This window comes from Colias eurytheme, chromosome 25 (genome assembly GCF_061535395.1).
Source record: "Colias eurytheme isolate Ceu_HAF_F1 chromosome 25, ilColEury1 Martin Lab GWU primary, whole genome shotgun sequence".
Lineage (NCBI taxonomy): Eukaryota > Metazoa > Arthropoda > Insecta > Lepidoptera > Pieridae > Colias > Colias eurytheme.
In genome coordinates, this window is record NC_143004.1 from 6,283,800 (window position 1) to 6,301,054 (window position 17,255).

General features: G+C 33.4%; 1 protein-coding gene across 2 annotated transcripts in view; it reads left to right on the forward strand.

Moving 5' to 3' along the window:
• LOC149897696 (E3 ubiquitin-protein ligase RNF123-like) overlaps nucleotides 1–17,004 on the forward strand; it is a 29,995-nt gene extending 12,991 nt beyond the window's left edge. The window contains exons 17-35 of one of the 2 annotated variants that reach the window (XM_090116485.1): nucleotides 1,476–1,583; nucleotides 2,057–2,145; nucleotides 3,045–3,150; nucleotides 3,655–3,802; nucleotides 3,908–4,007; nucleotides 4,489–4,583; nucleotides 4,947–5,096; nucleotides 5,469–5,566; nucleotides 7,392–7,462; nucleotides 8,581–8,709; nucleotides 8,956–9,118; nucleotides 10,365–10,502; nucleotides 10,743–10,816; nucleotides 11,025–11,164; nucleotides 11,750–11,935; nucleotides 14,766–14,936; nucleotides 15,380–15,485; nucleotides 15,943–16,135; nucleotides 16,908–17,004. In XM_090116485.1, the coding sequence (XP_089972611.1) occupies nucleotides 1,476–1,583; nucleotides 2,057–2,145; nucleotides 3,045–3,150; nucleotides 3,655–3,802; nucleotides 3,908–4,007; nucleotides 4,489–4,583; nucleotides 4,947–5,096; nucleotides 5,469–5,566; nucleotides 7,392–7,462; nucleotides 8,581–8,709; nucleotides 8,956–9,118; nucleotides 10,365–10,502; nucleotides 10,743–10,816; nucleotides 11,025–11,164; nucleotides 11,750–11,935; nucleotides 14,766–14,936; nucleotides 15,380–15,485; nucleotides 15,943–16,135; nucleotides 16,908–17,004 (2,362 nt within the window). The remainder of the gene's footprint in view (nucleotides 1–1,475; nucleotides 1,584–2,056; nucleotides 2,146–3,044; nucleotides 3,151–3,654; nucleotides 3,803–3,907; nucleotides 4,008–4,488; nucleotides 4,584–4,946; nucleotides 5,097–5,468; nucleotides 5,567–7,391; nucleotides 7,463–8,580; nucleotides 8,710–8,955; nucleotides 9,119–10,364; nucleotides 10,503–10,742; nucleotides 10,817–11,024; nucleotides 11,165–11,749; nucleotides 11,936–14,765; nucleotides 14,937–15,379; nucleotides 15,486–15,942; nucleotides 16,136–16,907) is intronic. The other variant, XM_090116486.1, reaches the window with a different exon arrangement.
• The last annotated feature ends 251 nt before the right edge of the window (nucleotides 17,005–17,255 follow it).

Below are 17,255 nucleotides of genomic sequence, written 5' to 3' on the forward strand. Positions count from 1 at the left end.
TTAGTTATTATCTCTTATTATATCTTACTAGCTGTATTCCGCGGTTTCACCCGCATTGCTCCGCTCCTGTTTGTCTAAGCGTGATGATATATTAAAGAATTCCTCGATAAATGGGCTAACACCGAAATAATTTTTCAAATCGGACCAGTAGTTCCTGAAATTAGCGCGTTCAAACAAACAAACAAACAAACAAACAAACTCTTCAGCTTTATAATATTATAGTATAGATTATATTTTATTCTACAATATTTCTATTTGTACATTGTGCTTACTGTAAACAACTAGAGTCACACTCGCATATTAATCAAAGGCAAGTCGCAGGTAATGATCAAAGTCAAACGCTCATTAAAAAAACTCTACCTAATAGACGTGCGTAGGTAGAGTTTTGCTTTGGACAGTTTTGAGGGTGTTTGTGAGTCAAGTTAAGTTATAAGCATATATGAAAAACATTATAAGCTACACCTAGTAGTTTATAATGTTTTTCATAGTCATAGTTTTTTCTACACTGTATTTTTTTAAATAAGAATTCATTAAAAACTTACATTATACACATCGTCATTGTTTCGAATATTTGATTTATCTAACTAAAAGTATTAAAGAATGGTCCCGCATTTAAGCTTTGCATCACAACAGTGTTATCTCCATTTATTCATGTGTGTTTATCACAATTCACAGCAAACCTAAATATATAAATGTTAATATATTTAGCTTGTTTTCTGTGGTTTTAACTTTGATAATATTTAACTTAAATATGATAATACAAGTAGGGGACTATTGAATGATTGGAAAATAATTTCGGTTTAGAATTCGATTCTATTTTATACTAAATCTAAAAAGTATCAAGATTTCTCTATAAAAACCTTATTTCAATTTGAATGTATATCTATCTTAATTTTAACATACCTATTTAATATAAACAAGCGAGTACAAAAGAGTAACTGTCGATTTTCTTACCGATTCTTCTCGGTAGAAGCGTCATTCCGAATCGATGTTAGTTTTAAAAAAATATTCATAAATACTTGTAAAAGTTTACATAATAAAAAGTAAAAATTTTGAGCTAGAATGAGTTTGCATTCAATAATTATTGGAAACTAGCGGTCTGCCCCGGCTTCGCCCGTGGTACATGTTTACGTTTTCTCTCCATAAGAACCATCCTCATACTTCAAGGAATATTATAAAAAAATAATTAACGAAATTGGTTCAGCCGTTCTTGAGTTATGCGCTTACCAACACATTCGGAAATTCATTTTTAAATCTATACTAATTTTATAGCTGTAGAGTTTGTTTGTTTGTTTGTTTGAATGCGCTAATCTCAAGAACTACTGGTCCTATTTGAAAAATTATTTCGGTGTTGGATAGCCCATTTATCGAGGAAAGCTATAGGCTAAATATCATCACTTTAAGACCAACAGGAGCGTAGCAATGCGGGTGAAATCGCGAGGCACAGCTAGTTATAAATATACTTACAATTGCAGTAACATAGCCCCTCATATACCACCAAGGACATTTATCGATGGTGAATTGGATTTCTATAATGTGGACCGACTGGGTGGCGTTTTGCCATTTTTAGTGAGGACTTTACGGTGAGTTTTATTTTTGTTTATATAATACTTATATTAATTTAAATTAAAAATATATGATAGATATGTAAGCTTTAAGACCTTTAAAATGTTTCGAATGTTTTGTATCAATTATTACTACGCTACTTTTGGAAGCATTTAAATATAGCATACAAATACCTAATATATTTTATAGCAATTCATGTTTTATAACAATAATTGTTATAAATTATAGCTACTAGATGCACATCAGTTCTATAACGAAAGATATAAACTCAAAAACTGTTCAATCGATTTCAAATATTATTTATCCTTTAGAAAGTCTTTACCGATTAATTAATTGAAGGGCAAAGCCATGTGTGTATAAAATAATTCGTTGTAGTTAATTTGTTAAATAAAGTTCTTTCCACGAATCCTCACTTAATATTAAAAGCCTATTTATCCTATTTATGTGTCAAATGAATATAAATAGCGAATTGTAATGTTTTCTCGCCAAGGCAAGATCTCGTTAACATTTTGGGCGAGGACAATCCGTTTGTACAAAGCTTTGAGCCGAATTACAATCGAGCTGGCGGAATCGATACGGGTACTGTGTATTTAGTTCAATTTAAAGTATTGTAGTATAAATTGTTTTCTAGTGTTTGATTTTATGCGAGTATTATACATTATTAGATATTATATATAGTATTAGAAATTAAAGTTTTTTTTAACGGATTTTAAACGCGATTCATTTCTCTCTACCTTCAGTCTCCCCGTGACCACGCTCGCTGCAAAGTGTTCGAAACGTCGGGAAAATAATATAATAAACATATCGCGTTAAAAAATCTTTAATTTCTAAAGGTGTAGGTAAATTGTTATTATTGTTGGAGTAAGTTTGTTATCATACAAGCTCAAATTGAAAATACAGCTCATTGATACATAATGAAAATAATCTACAACATAATCCTAAGTATTATGAAGACTATTATCAATAGATGTAATAGCTACAATTACTCCTGTTAATCATCATGCTATGGCTTATTTTACTATTAAGTATGTAAATATGTGAAAAGGAGAGTAAATTATAGAAGTTTTATCATAAAGCATATGATTAGATGTAATAATAATTAGCTGATAGTTTTAAGAATGGCGGCTTGTGTATTGTTTATGTTCGTAGAGCGTGCTACGCATGTTCTACGTGTGTGCTACGCAGCTACTACGCTCGCTCGCTTGTGTAGGAACTTTATCAGTTTATCAGCTACATTATTAGATCGAATTAGCTTTAGTAAGATTCAGTTATGTTTTCATTTCTTGTATTTAACTAATAAGCATTGGTATTAACAAACATTTTGGGCTTGTATAAATTATTAGATAGTACGTAGTCGAGTAAGTGACAAAATTTGTAGAAAAGGCTGATCTAATAGGTATTGAATTTATTTTCTTTTTAATGACATATTCATTAACATTAATTATTAATTATTTTACACTTTGACTATTTAATATTAGGAGTAAGTGATATGACGGCTGGGTCCCCCGGTCTAGCGACGTTACCTCAAGTTATATCGTCAATGGCTCGATTCATGCACACAGCTATGCCACCGATTCCTAACAGGTTTATTTCACTATATTATGATAATTTTTGTTAGATGACTCATTATTATAGGTGTAAGGCGTGGAATATAATAAACTTCAGTATGCTTGAAACACGTTTATTTGAACAGAGAATACATGCATAATATAAACTATTTCTAAATACCCTATACTACAATGTACACTTAGTTATACCCTATATTTAATATTTATACATTACTAGCGGTCCGCCCCGGCTTCGCCCGTGGTACATATGAAAAATAGATGTTGGCCGATTCTCAGACTTACCCGATATGCACAGAAAATTTCATGAGAATCGGTCCACCCGTTTCGGAGGAGTATGCAAACTAACATTGTGACACGAGAATTTTATATATAAGATAATATATACAATATATATTTATTGACTAACTTGAATTAGCATACTGTGAATCAGAGTATTTACTTCCGTGTTACTATTATACTACTTATTTATCTATCACATCCCGCATTCCTATAACTTCTCCTAATAAAATATTTCCACCAGGACAACAGGGGAAACGGCACTAGCGCTAAAGGGCACCCGATCCATGATGCCCGGGGCTGGTTCTATTGACGTGAGGTCAGCGTACCTCAGGCTGTTAGACGGCCTATTAGCTTTGTACCACGGAGCTGCTATAAAACATGCTGAAAGGGTAAAAAGCGTATTTAATTATGAATTTTAAATTATGAATTTTAACTATATCTATAATGTAATATCTGTTTTAAAACCACTTTAAAATATAAATGAATTTTTACAGTTGTGTGAACTACGTGACAATCAAATAGACATGGCGGATTGTTTACACGACATTGAGCAGAGAATAACCGCAGTTTCCTCTGAACTTCAACATGTTGGAGGTTTGTAATAAAGCTTAAAAATATTTGAATTTATTATCAACTAGCTTTCCGCCCGCGGCTTCGCCCGCGTTTTCATAGAATAACCCACATAGTTCCCGTTCCCATGGGATTTCCGGGATAAAACCTACCCATTGTGTTAATCCAAATTACCCTCTATATGTGTACTAAATTTCATTGTAATCGGTTCAGTAGTATTTGCGTGAAAGAGTAACAAACATACACATACACATCTGTCCTCACAAACTTTCGCATTTATAATATAAGGAGGACTAGTAGGATAGGATAGTAGGATATCAAAGGTTATCTTATTTCAATCGTCTATGAGATTTTGAAAATAAATATTTAATGTAATAAGAATTAATCATTTACTTTAAACTACTTGACAAATAATATCTTCAAATTAGTAGTAATTAAGTTTGTTTACTTTTATCTTATTTTGTACTAAAAAACTAACATCGCTATAATAATTTCCTATTTGTAGGTGCAAACGGAGAATTAAGTGAACAAGAAAAGATAAGAAAGATGTTAATGGAAAAGATTTTAAAAGAATTAGAAAGATCGAAATGTGTTTATGAGGTAATACACCTATCAATATAGGTACTTATGTACATTGAAATTTGAATGTGATTGCACCAAAAATAATAATTTCCATGTTTTCCTTAAAATATGAAGAAGAATTATGATTCTGTCAATAAACTTGTACACGGGCAGCTCGAGCGGTCGGTCGTTACTGCTCGAGCGGTCGGTCATTACTGCTCGAGCTGTCGTTACAAACCGCGCAGTTGACGGCTTGATGCAGTCGTGACGGCTCGAGCAGTCCGTGTATGGCAGTGAATGAATGTCCATAGTTCACCGCGCGGTCACGGCTTCAAACCGTCGGTCTCAACTGCTTGAAGCGGTCCGTGTACGGCCGCCCTTATATGTCTGCTCTATATTCAGGAAAAATTAGAAGCAAGTGCGTTACAAATGGCGTGGGTGATAGGTGCTATTTGGACGAAGCAGAGGCAACAAGAATTAGCTAAACATTTTGCTGGGACACTGCATTCGCTACGACTCGCTTCTGACCCGGATTATGCTGCTCATATACAGGTTTTATTAGGAATTTAATTTAGAATTGAATAAATAAAATTACGTTTAATATCTATATAGTGAATGGACATAAATTACGAAGACTCGTAACCTGATGTCATAAGCAGTATTATTAGTAGTATTCTTACATCATGGTAACCCTCCTATTTTAAACATAACTTAAATCATGCAAATATTTTTACCAGGTAATAATATGTGCAGTCATGGGCAGGCTGCGGCTGGTGTCCCACAACACATTAAATTCTCTAAAGGGCCTCTGCGTGTTGGACCTGTGTCCCCACGTAAGCCTCCCAAAGGACCGGGTATCTTCCTTCTGGTGGTACCCGTGTATTATGGAGAGAGCAATAATAATATAGTTTTCCTTTTTTAAAGGTGGCAAGCAAAGAAATTCTACCGGGAAAGAGTTCAATCTTAGGTAGAGGGAGCTACGCATCTCTACAACTTGAGTATACTTCGAGTTCTGATCAAAGGTAGATTGATAAAAGAAGAGACAAAATTGAGACAAAATAATAAATCACTATTTTAATATCTAGTTAATAAGATTCTGTGTATTGATATTGATATCCACGCTGTCTCTTTTGCAATGAAATAAATAATTTGTTTATAGGGAAAACGAATATTGAATAATATGATAATAACATTTAACCCCTTATTGCATGAATTATTAAGGAGATGAAATAAAAATTATTTTTTTGCAAAAAAGTGTTTATTAGACCTTACATTATGAGATCAAATTGAGAAAAAAAATTATTTACTTATATTATAGAAAATATGAAACGGCGCCATATATGGACTCGTATGCAGTGTTTGTTGTATTTTTTCTGTCATATATGGCTTCGTATGCAATTAGAAAAAAGTAGCTAATTAATAAAATAAAAATATATACTGGACTAATTTCACACACATGGTTGCTAAGCCCCAAACTAAGCTTAGGCTTGTATCCTGAATGCTAAGTCAACTGATATACTACATATATTTTACATAAATCCTTTTCTACTCTAATATTATAAATGCGATAGTTTGTGAGGGTGGATGTATGTGTATGTGTTTGTTTGTTACTCTTTCACGCAAATTCTACTGAACCGACTTCAATGAAATTTAGCACACATAATATAGAGGGTAACTTGGACTAACACATAGGATAGGTTTTATCCCGGAAATCCCACGGGAACTGGAACTATGCGGGGTTTTCTTTGAAAAAGCGGGCTAGGCCGCGGGTGAAATGTTAGTACTTTATATGGATACCTAAATAACACCCAGAATCACTGCCAACTTATACTTCGTGAAATTGCTTAAAACAATTACGTTTGTCATTATAACACAAAAACACGTTATATTTTTCACATAACGTGAAGGAACGAAATTGGAACAATATAGGCATAACTGACGGGTGTTCTTCTTCCAAATTGGGTAATGACTAATCCTATCAGATCGTACAGAATCAAAGTGAAAATCTAGATGTCTTGCAAGAGATTTTCGTAGCTTTTTTTGCGGCAATTGGCGAGTCAGGAATACTGAGGAGACTCCAGAGATGCCGATGTTCCTAAGTTTTTGATAGACGACCACGTCTTTTCGTAATAAGAGCTTTCCCTGACTCTCGCATTTGCTCTGAAACGGCTAATTAAAAATCATACAGTGGCATATAGCATGAGTCTGTATTTATTGATGATGACATGATATTTACATGCTTAGCAGTGAGATAAAAGTGTTCAGGATCGATACTGGAACAATCAGTGAAAGTATCCTTGAATGCATACCAAGCCACATATGACATAATATATTTTGGACGGAATGCATACGAAGCCAAATATGACAGATTTGGAAAAGTACAAAAAAAACACGATTAAAGCAAAAAAACAATCAAACCAAATGTTTTACCTTATTTTAGAAAGACTAAAGTATGAAGTAATATTTTTTTTCATGGCTTTACTCACCTTTTTGATATTGAAATCTTAATTTGAAAAGCACGGTTTTTTCCGCGCACCCAAACCGTCGCACGCGCTAGACTAAATCTATAATATATCTGATGGATAATATTTACACTGTATAAATTAATTATATTCCAATTCTCGATGAAATGCTGTTTAAGATGTAAGGTAGTTTTTTTAGATATTGTTTATAGTTAGCCTATAAAAAATTCATGAACTTCGTCGTCCATATATGGCTTTGTATGCGGTAAGGGGTTAATTAGTCTTATTTTGGGAATGTCGGTTGAATAGACCTCTTTGTTTATATTTTATATAATATATAGGTCATATCTTCTTGTTATACATATTAAAAAAAATTATTTTTTAGTCCACAAAGCCCAACTTCCAGGACAACCACACCGAGAGCTGACTCTGCTTCGCATGTGGAAACTGTCAGCAGTATGTTTATATTGTACTAACATCATCATCTTTTTGTTATTTATCTACAATATATATTCTATATATCTATATAAAACTCAAAGGTGACTGATATAGTGATCTATCAACGCACAGCCCAAACCACTGGACGTATCGGGCTGAAATTTGGCATGCAGGTAGATGTTAGGACGTAGGCATCCGCTAATAAAGGATTTCCCGAAATTCTTGCGGGAACGGGGAAAAACGGGAATGCACGTACAAAGTCGTGGGCGGAAGCTAGTAATCTATAATATGAGATAAATCATATAACCTAATAATATAGAAACCTGAATGATATAGAAAATAATATTTAAATTATACGAGTATTAGAATAAGATCATTATAATGACATTCGAATATACAGCAATATCACATGCTATTACTTTTTCAATATTCAATATCTTTCATAAGAGTTTAATAATTTTTTTTATTTATCTACAAAAATGCGTCGGCAAAAAGTACACAAAGAATTTAAAAAACTTTTCAATTTCATGACAATGGAGAATATGCACGATATTCAAACATACAGTGAATGGTCTAGTTTTTAGATTCTCTTGACTTGTATGAAAACGAAAATATATTGAAGTAATGTGACTCGCTTCAAAATTGCCGACCTTTTGTTTCCTATGTTTTTATAAACGACACACGGGAAATAACGGGAAAACAATAGTGTAGTATGGGCTAGAAGAAAATGAATTATGTTTTTGTTTGTTTGTTCAAATTCGTGGTATAAGAGATACATTAATAAACATAGAAACGAGGGCAGGTTTGTATCTTATTTATCTAGAAGAATAGCCAATCAAGTAAAGTAATCGCCTGATAAAAATTTATTAGTATCGCCTATAAACCCAAATTTTGTGTAGCTTAGATGTGTTATTGGTCGTCAAAAACATAATCGTATTACAATTCAAAGAAACCTACCAGATAATTAACCATATTTCTTTTCTTGGTATTGGCACGTTAAATTCGTTAAAAAAATAAGAATATCATCGATTTAAAACACTTAATTTTTTTATAATTTTCATCATGATGACTCGATTAGTATTTTGACGATTCAAAAGTGCTTCTAGGTGAATTTGAGTTTGTTTCATTACCAGGAGGAGGAACTCAGGAGTTCGCGGAATCTCTATTCGCATTTATACCAGAATATCACGTGGACGCCATGTTGGAATTGTGCAATACGTTAAGATTGTATATGCATCCCACTGTACCGGTTATACAAGTGCCTGGTAATTATTAAAATTATAATAAAAACCACGAAATAAGAAATGCTAAAAATAAGAAGTTATAAAACTCTTTTCATGTGACTGATGCTCTTTACCACCTTTAAGTACTTAACTAATAAAATAGGTAATAGGTAATTATATTGAGACAAATCACAACACGTAATGCAATGAAATAAAATTAATCATCAGAAAAAATGGCTTATTCTTTTACGTGTAATACAAAACAATGTATTTAAACAAAATTAACAGAATGGGAAGATCTAGTGGTGTCATGTGCAGCGTTCCTCTGCTCCGAGTTCGCTGACCCCCGCATAGTGCTGGCCAGCACGCGCGAGTCGCTGGTGCAAACACTCGCCTCGTTCGCGACGCAGCCGGCCACCATGCGGGCGATTGAGAGAGTGCCGCTGAAACAGTTCGTATATTGCATAAGATGATTTAAAATCTATTTCACATGTTTATGATATATTTTGAAAATAAAAGGGGAGTTTTGAAGCCCTAAAATTTTATGGTATTATATTATCTACTTACCTCCGCATAGTGCTAGCGCGAGTCGCTGGTACAAGCACTGGCCTCGTTCGCGACAAAATTATTATATTACTTAGGATGGTTTGAAATGTATTACTTACACAACTATATGGCCTATTTTGAAAAGCAAGGAGCTTCTAAAACAGCCCTATGTTTTAGAAGCTCCCTGATGTTATATTTTCTTTGCTGAAGTGTTATGTTAAACTTATTTGTTCGTTAATATGACGAATAGTGTATGCGATTTTACGTCAATAGGTGTAAATAGGTCACACTTATCAGGGATATTATCAGAAAGCGATGAAAGCGGTTCTTGGTCTTTATATTTCAAAGATTACACTGATATCTTTGAATAAACTCTACATCGATTCATCCTATACCAACATACTATGACATAATCGTCCTAATGATATGTTTAACTAAGGTTTAACTCGACCTTTTCGGTACCCAAGTGGCCATTTGTAAAATTAAATACACAATTATAAAATATTAAAAGCGAGAATTCAACTCCAACAACGCAAAATTAAAATGGTTTGTACATGTGCCTCTATGAATAGATAACGAAATATTTCAGCGTACTTTATTGTCCATTTAGTTGAAAGCATTTTTACACATTCCAATAAAAACTGTATCAACCTTCGCTTGTTTTATAATAGATAAGGTAAATATTGATTGTAAACAAAATGAGTACCTCGAATCGCTGCCTGAATTGACGTAATAAATTCAGCATACAAATGAGTGTAAATAGAACGCCACGTTCCGATTTTAAATTGATAAAGCGCGGGAAAACAATAACAATTTGTGTTACGGGAATATTCATGTGCGCGTATTTATTAGGGTTCCGTATTCAAAGGTAAAACGGAAGCCTATTAAACTGAGACTTCGTTATATTTCTATTCGTCACCAGGCTGTATCTCATGAACCGTAATAGTAAGACAGTTGACATTTTCAAAGATAATGTATAACAACAAATAATAAAAAATAATGTAAAGCAACGGTTGCTACGGTTAGAAATTCGTTGGGTGAGGTATTTATTTTTAGTTGCTTTTTAGCTTATTTGTGTGGAACCCTAAGTGCCACAAATCTGACTCGCACTTGAACAATTTTTTATGTATTTTTTTAATTCTTTTGAACAGGCAAATGATTATGATCGAGGAATTAATTCGGCCGTACCAAAATCGGGCTTGGGCGCAATCGAATTGGGTGCTCGTTAGATTCTGGCACGGGTCCGGCTTCGGCTTTCGGCACAGACAATGGCCGCATTTGGCTGCAAGGTAATCAATGTAACTTGGCTATTGTTCTAATTATGTTCGTTAGAGAGAAACTACTAAATGAAGTAAGGGATATTACTGCCAAATTAACTGTATTGTTCTTTGTTAAACACATAGTTTGTAAAGAAAAACTTTCCAGCGAAGTCGAATTATTTATAAATTGTATAAAATAAACATGATAATATAGAATATGAACCTTGAAATAATCAGATTTATTTAAATTATTATTGATAAATGTTTAAGGTATGGTGATAGAGAGCCCACTGTTAACAATTTGGGCGCGAAAGTTGATGCTGGACTTATGAGCCAATGTTTTGGTAATATTTCTTACTATTTCTTATATTACTATTTCTTTTAAAGCATTTTTTTATTATTTATCATGCAAAATCTACTTTCTGATAGGAAATCAATAAATATTACATTACATAGCTACTTTTAAAGAGAAAAACACGCATGGTTCCTATAACAAAATATTGTTTATTTTGTTATTTCTTAGCTAAAATAATTTTAATGCATATTAAACAGGACCTTGTCCATCAGAAGTGATACAAAGACGAATAGGAGACTATCTAACATCACACCCTAAAGAAGCAGCCCTATTCCTCAATTCCCTTCTCAGCCAATTAAATTGGGCCTTTTCGGAATTCTTTACTATGATGCAAGAGGTAAGATACAACAATATGGTATTGTTAAGAAAATTTGTAATCTTATCAATAGCTTATTGTTGCTACATCATTTAAAATGTATCGACTTATTCTTATTTATTTATTAAGCTATTGCATAGCTTATATCGCGGGCCTTGAGCGTGGGGACCGAATCGAGAAATTCCGTAACGAAAAAACCTGACGCTCCTCACTCCGACGGACACGGAGGTGTGGTTTGAAGGCATGCTATGCAATAGCTTTACCGCGGCAGTCCCCGAGTGCCACACGTCTTTTTTATTTATTTTTTCATTTTTACACAATACATATTAGCTGTTTACATGCAAAATTTGATGCTCAACAGAAGCAAAAACATTAACCATATTATAATATTTAATAAAAGTAATAATACTTTGCGAGTGTTAATATAAGAGAACTTTATATCACAACATAGCTAGGTTTGAAAATAACAATTTTCACGTTCATTTTCTTTTGCAAGTAATCTTGAAGGTCTATATCTACGCAGAGAACTTTGATGAATATTTGCATAACCTTTGTTTAATCTATGCCTGAATATAGCCAGATTTCGAGTATTTCACAATTTCACAGATGGACCGAGTCCAAATAGACTCACATCTAGAACCTCGGCAAATAAAGCTGTGCGCGACTTGCTTCGATTTGTACCACGGTTTGGCTCGAGCGTTGGAGATGACGATATGTCTAGCGCCGACTTTGGTGACTAAAGCGGAGGCTAGTGATAACCAAAATGAGCTGTTGCTTGGCAGGACATGTCAGGTGGGATAGACAATATAGTAATTTGTAGGAAATAGGAAGAATAAGATTTTTTAATTTTGATTACAGATGACGAGAAGATTAGGTACGAGAGGCGAAGATAACGAGATAACAAAGCCGCAAGTTGATTGCCTAGGAAATTTATAAACATGCGTATTTGGTTCTAAACGAGAGTTTATACTGAACATTGTATTTAATTTCCTTGTAGGTATATTATGCTGAATAATGTCTATGTCACCGGAATATAACAAAATCCGCAAGTTTATAAATTTCCTAGGAAACACTAATTTCATTTAAAATATTTCAGCCTACAAGGAAATTAATTGCAATCTTTGGTAATACAATTTTAGACCGCAGAGATCGCTCTTTACGTCTTTGTAAGATCTTGTATTACAAATTACATAACAAATTTCTAAAAGACGAATCTTTTCATTTAAAATTATGTAAACAGTACATTATAAATATTTAAATAAAGTAGCTATTACATCTAATATCCATTAACGCGTCATAACAACTGCTACAGATCTCACGCGTTTTAGCAAATAACAAGGAACGACATGTGTTACATTTAAATATTCACGCGAATAATGAATACATTATAATGCTTTCCGCCCGCGGCTTCGCCCGCGTTTTCAAAGAAAAACCCGTTCCCGTAGGATTTCCGGGATAAAACCTATCCTATGTCCTTTCTCGGGTATCAAAATATCTCCATACCAAATTTCATGCAAATTGGTTCAGTAGTTAAGGCGTGATTGAGTAACAGACAGACAGACAGAGTTACTTTCGCATTTATAATATTAGTATGGATTATATTATATACATTAATGCTTTTAAACTTATTTACGTTCTCATCAAAAGATATAACAATTTAAAGAAAGTTTTCTCAGAAAATTGTGCACTTACAATTTCTACTGGCGCTAGCGACTAGCGTAAATATTTCAAATCCACACAGAAATAGAGAACCCGCTGAGCTTGACACGATAAATATTTGATCAAGCTCGCTTACATTATATTTTAGTTTTATTTGGCAGCGCGACAACTTGGTCAGATGTTTGTGTGCTGGTGTGAGGAGAATTTAAGTTTTCAAATCTTTTAGTGTTACCGTTGAAACGAAATCATTGTTATGTTATTAAAAGATTTTAATAAATGTACTAAATTAATTAATTATTTACCAAGTGTTGATTTTGCCTCGTTCTTGTGATGTTTTTCCATTTTTAAGTGCATTAATCTGATTATATTTTATGTGAACCGATTTGGATGGAATAAACAACACGGAAACCGTTCTTACATATCAGTGAAATTGCATTAAAATCATAAAATTTACTAGTATCCTTTTTGAACATTATTTTAAGAACATATTTCTCCCTACACCTCTAGTTACATTAGACTGGGGTAGAAGCCTTTGAAAATAATGAAAAGATAAAAAAAATCGCAGTCGGATGAAACCCATTAGAAAAGGAGGGGAATATGATAAAAATGTAAGGAAAAATAAATTACGGTCAATCCGAGTTCGGGAAGCGGGAGGGGGGAGCTTTAAAGAGAAAAAAATGGTTTCTCTCGATTTCCGACAAAACTACAAGTCCTATAGAAAAAAGTTCAATGGCAAAGTTGTAGGTAATTAAAAGTTCTACAACTTTTGTATTCACAATTTTTTCACATAACCTAAAAATTTAGGAGAAAAATTCAAAAAACCAAGTTTTTGGCCTTTTATTTCTATCTACTTCAAAATTTATTTTTTTTCTACGAAATTTGGTGGAAACTTACTTTATTATGTCCCAAATACACTGTAATTTATTTGATTGAAAATATTTATTTTTTCGCCTTATTTTGAATTAATACCAAAAAAACAACCTAATTTTCAATCGAAAAGTCACCCGTCAAAATATCAGCTTTTTTCAAAAACTTGGGGTGCCTTTTATTCATTGAAATCTCTACTTTCATATGGTGTAAAAAAAATAAACACCACCATAGTAAATGTTCTCAGGAAATGCATACAAACAGTCTGAAAATTAGCTTTTACTAAATCAGGCACACTTCTTGAACTCTATATCTTCTCTTGTATCGGCTTTTCGGTAATATTTCAAAAGAAAAATAATTATCTGTTCTAAGTTTAATATTTTACAGCATATTCAAAAGCAAAATGATGTCGATAAAAACATTTCAGGTAGTTCGAGAAGTGTGCCTGATTTAGTAAAAGCTTATTTTCAGACTGTTTGTATGCATTTCCTGAGAACATTTACTATGGTGGTGTTTATTTTTTTTACACCATATGAAAGTAGAGATTTCAATGAATAAAAGGCACCCCAAGTTTTTGAAAAAAGCTGATATTTTGACGGGTGACTTTTCGATTGAAAATTAGGTTGTTTTTTTGGTATTAATTCAAAATAAGGCGAAAAAATAAATATTTTCAATCAAATAAATTACAGTGTATTTGGGACATAATAAAGTAAGTTTCCACCAAATTTCGTAGAAAAAAAATAAATTTTGAAGTAGATAGAAATAAAAGACCAAAAACTTGGTTTTTTGAATTTTTCTCCTAAATTTTTAGGTTATGTGAAAAAATTGTGAATACAAAAGTTGTAGAACTTTTAATTACCTACAACTTTGCCATTGAACTTTTTTCTATAGGACTTGTAGTTTTGTCGGAAATCGAGAGAAACCATTTTTTTCTCTTTAAAGCTCCCCCCTCCCGCTTCCCGAACTCGGATTGACCGTAATTTATTTTTCCTTACATTTTTATCATATTCCCCTCCTTTTCTAATGGGTTTCATCCGACTGCGATTTTTTTTTGTTTCAAAAATTATCTACTCTAGTCTACATCTGCTCTTTCTAGATCCTAATGGCTGTAATATCAAGAGTATGTATCCGTGGCGGTGGCAGCGCTGGCTTCAGTAGGCTAGTAGCCAGGGGACTACCGGACACAGATCGAGTGCACTACTACGTGGCACTAGCGCCAGTCGCTGGCTGCATCGTAAGGTTGCTGGATAGCAAGCTGCCAGCTGATGTGAGTATAAGACTTTAAAAACTGGGTATACTCAGTCTTAGGCCAGTAGTTATTAGAAAATCATCGACATATTTCTAATTTAGTCTTGTGCGAAATTTCATACGGATACGATAAAATGCGTAAAAGAGGTAATTCATTAATGCTTACAATTGTAACTTGACTTGATATTTGTTTCAAAAAAGCTCTGAAACGATTTGGCTGAAATTCAATATGGTATAGTAGAGGTTAAAACTTTCTTGAAACTTTGGTTAAAATCTGCAATAACAGAAGACTACTATACAGTGACTGAATTTCGTTATATAAGTAGTACCACGTAGTAGGTACCTACTATTCGTCAGGATTCTACTGCTGCATAATTTTATATTCTCATACTCTAGAATATCATGTATATGTTCAAGAAAGGATATTACCCTATCGACCCATTTAAAAAATTGCTTTTACAGCATCTGCATAAAGTAGCAAGCTCACTTGTGTCGGAACCGCTGTTTCGCTTGGACGGTCTCGAATTCATGATCTCTAAGGATGATAAACATTTCTCCTTTTATAAATGTAAGTACAATTTATATCTTTTCAAATAAGCTACCAGGGAGTTTTCGCAATTTTACCAAAATAAACGAGAACTTTTGCGTACTTTTTAAGTAATTAAGCGAGGTCCGTGTTCAATCTCTTATAAAATGGTTACCGGTTATCTTTATTTGTTGTTTAATAAAAAGGTTTCTCTTTTACCACACTTTTAGACTTAAATTATCTGTGACAATATTATAATCTATGCAATTTCGTATATAAAACCCTTTTCAGCCCTCTTAAAAAATCCTGACGACGTAAATTTGCTTTACTTGATTCAGAAATAACAAGCGTTCTGTTTAGGTATATAGTTTAAAGTATTAAATAAAAATCTGTACAATTTTTCTCAATAAACTGTAATATAAATCAAGCTTCCATCATAATTTGTACCCCTCTGTCTATAAGCCGTATATTTCTACATAGGATACTTCCCTTCTTCCAGACCCTGATGACGTAACAACAGAAGAACTCAAAGCATTAAATGCAGCAATAGACCGCTTACGAATAGCAAGAGATAATTTGATAAAGTCCAAATCTCCTGGCTCTAGTGGAACTCAGTCTGATCTTCTCTGCACTATATGTTATGCAAGACCAGCCGATACGGCTTTTATGCCTTGTGGTCACCATTCCTGCAGGTATGGATGATTTGATGTATTTGGTGGATATTACACTGACATTATTAACAATGACAGTTAACGGCTGAGCGACGTACACGGACTGCTCGAGCGGTCGGTCGTTGACTGCTCGAGCTGTCGCTACAAACCACGCAGTTGACGGCTTGAAGCGGTCGCGACGTCTCGAGCAGTCCGTGTACGGCAGAGAATGAATGTCCATAGTTCACCGCGCGGTCGCGGCTTCAAGCCGTCGGTCTCAACTGCTTGAAGCGGTCCGTGTAAGGCCGCCCTTAGCTTCACTTGTATTAAGACTTTGACCCACTTTTAATGGACTATTTTAATTCATTTTGTACACTTATCAAGGATCGGTGACAATACAATACATAGTTTCATGAGTTTATCTTATTAAAGCGTGTTTGTTAGTGTTTTTAAATATTTTTTGTCTCATAAGTCATAACAGAATATGGCATTTCCTTCATTCTTATTAGTAGAATCTATTCCCGCTACTATTTAGCTGTTTATGGTAGGTATTAATTTTAGTCTGACGGTATTCATGATATTCCATATTTAATATATATTACATATAGCTTTACTTTATTTCTGACTAAACTACGTTTAAATTCAGGCATATACCGTATTATCATCTATTCCAAAATGCTCCCAAAATAAAACGTTTAACAATAAAGGCGTGAGAAAGCATTCAACGCTTAGCGAATACTTTCATGTGCAAATATTCCATTTCGGACCCGTTTCTTAAATAAACAATTGTATGTAAATATCTCTTACATTACAGGGCTTGTATTATGCAACATCTGCTGAACAGCAAACAGTGTTTCTTCTGCAAGGCGGATATAGACACTGTCAGAGAAATTGAACCGGCCAATAATTGAGGCAAGGATCTTATTATTAAACGTGTAAGCAACTTATATTGTTACCAGCCTGACCCATGCTTCTAAATGGTACATTATTGTTGCGTGGAAGAGAAATGAAGAAAAATAAATAAAAATATGGCTGAAGCATGTTTATGTGTATCTTTAATTCGTGATAGAATTAGATGAAGGAGATTAGTTTTCTGTCATTTATTGTTACTAATTTATAATTTCGTAACACATTATATTTTTTCTTGTTTTTATACATTGTA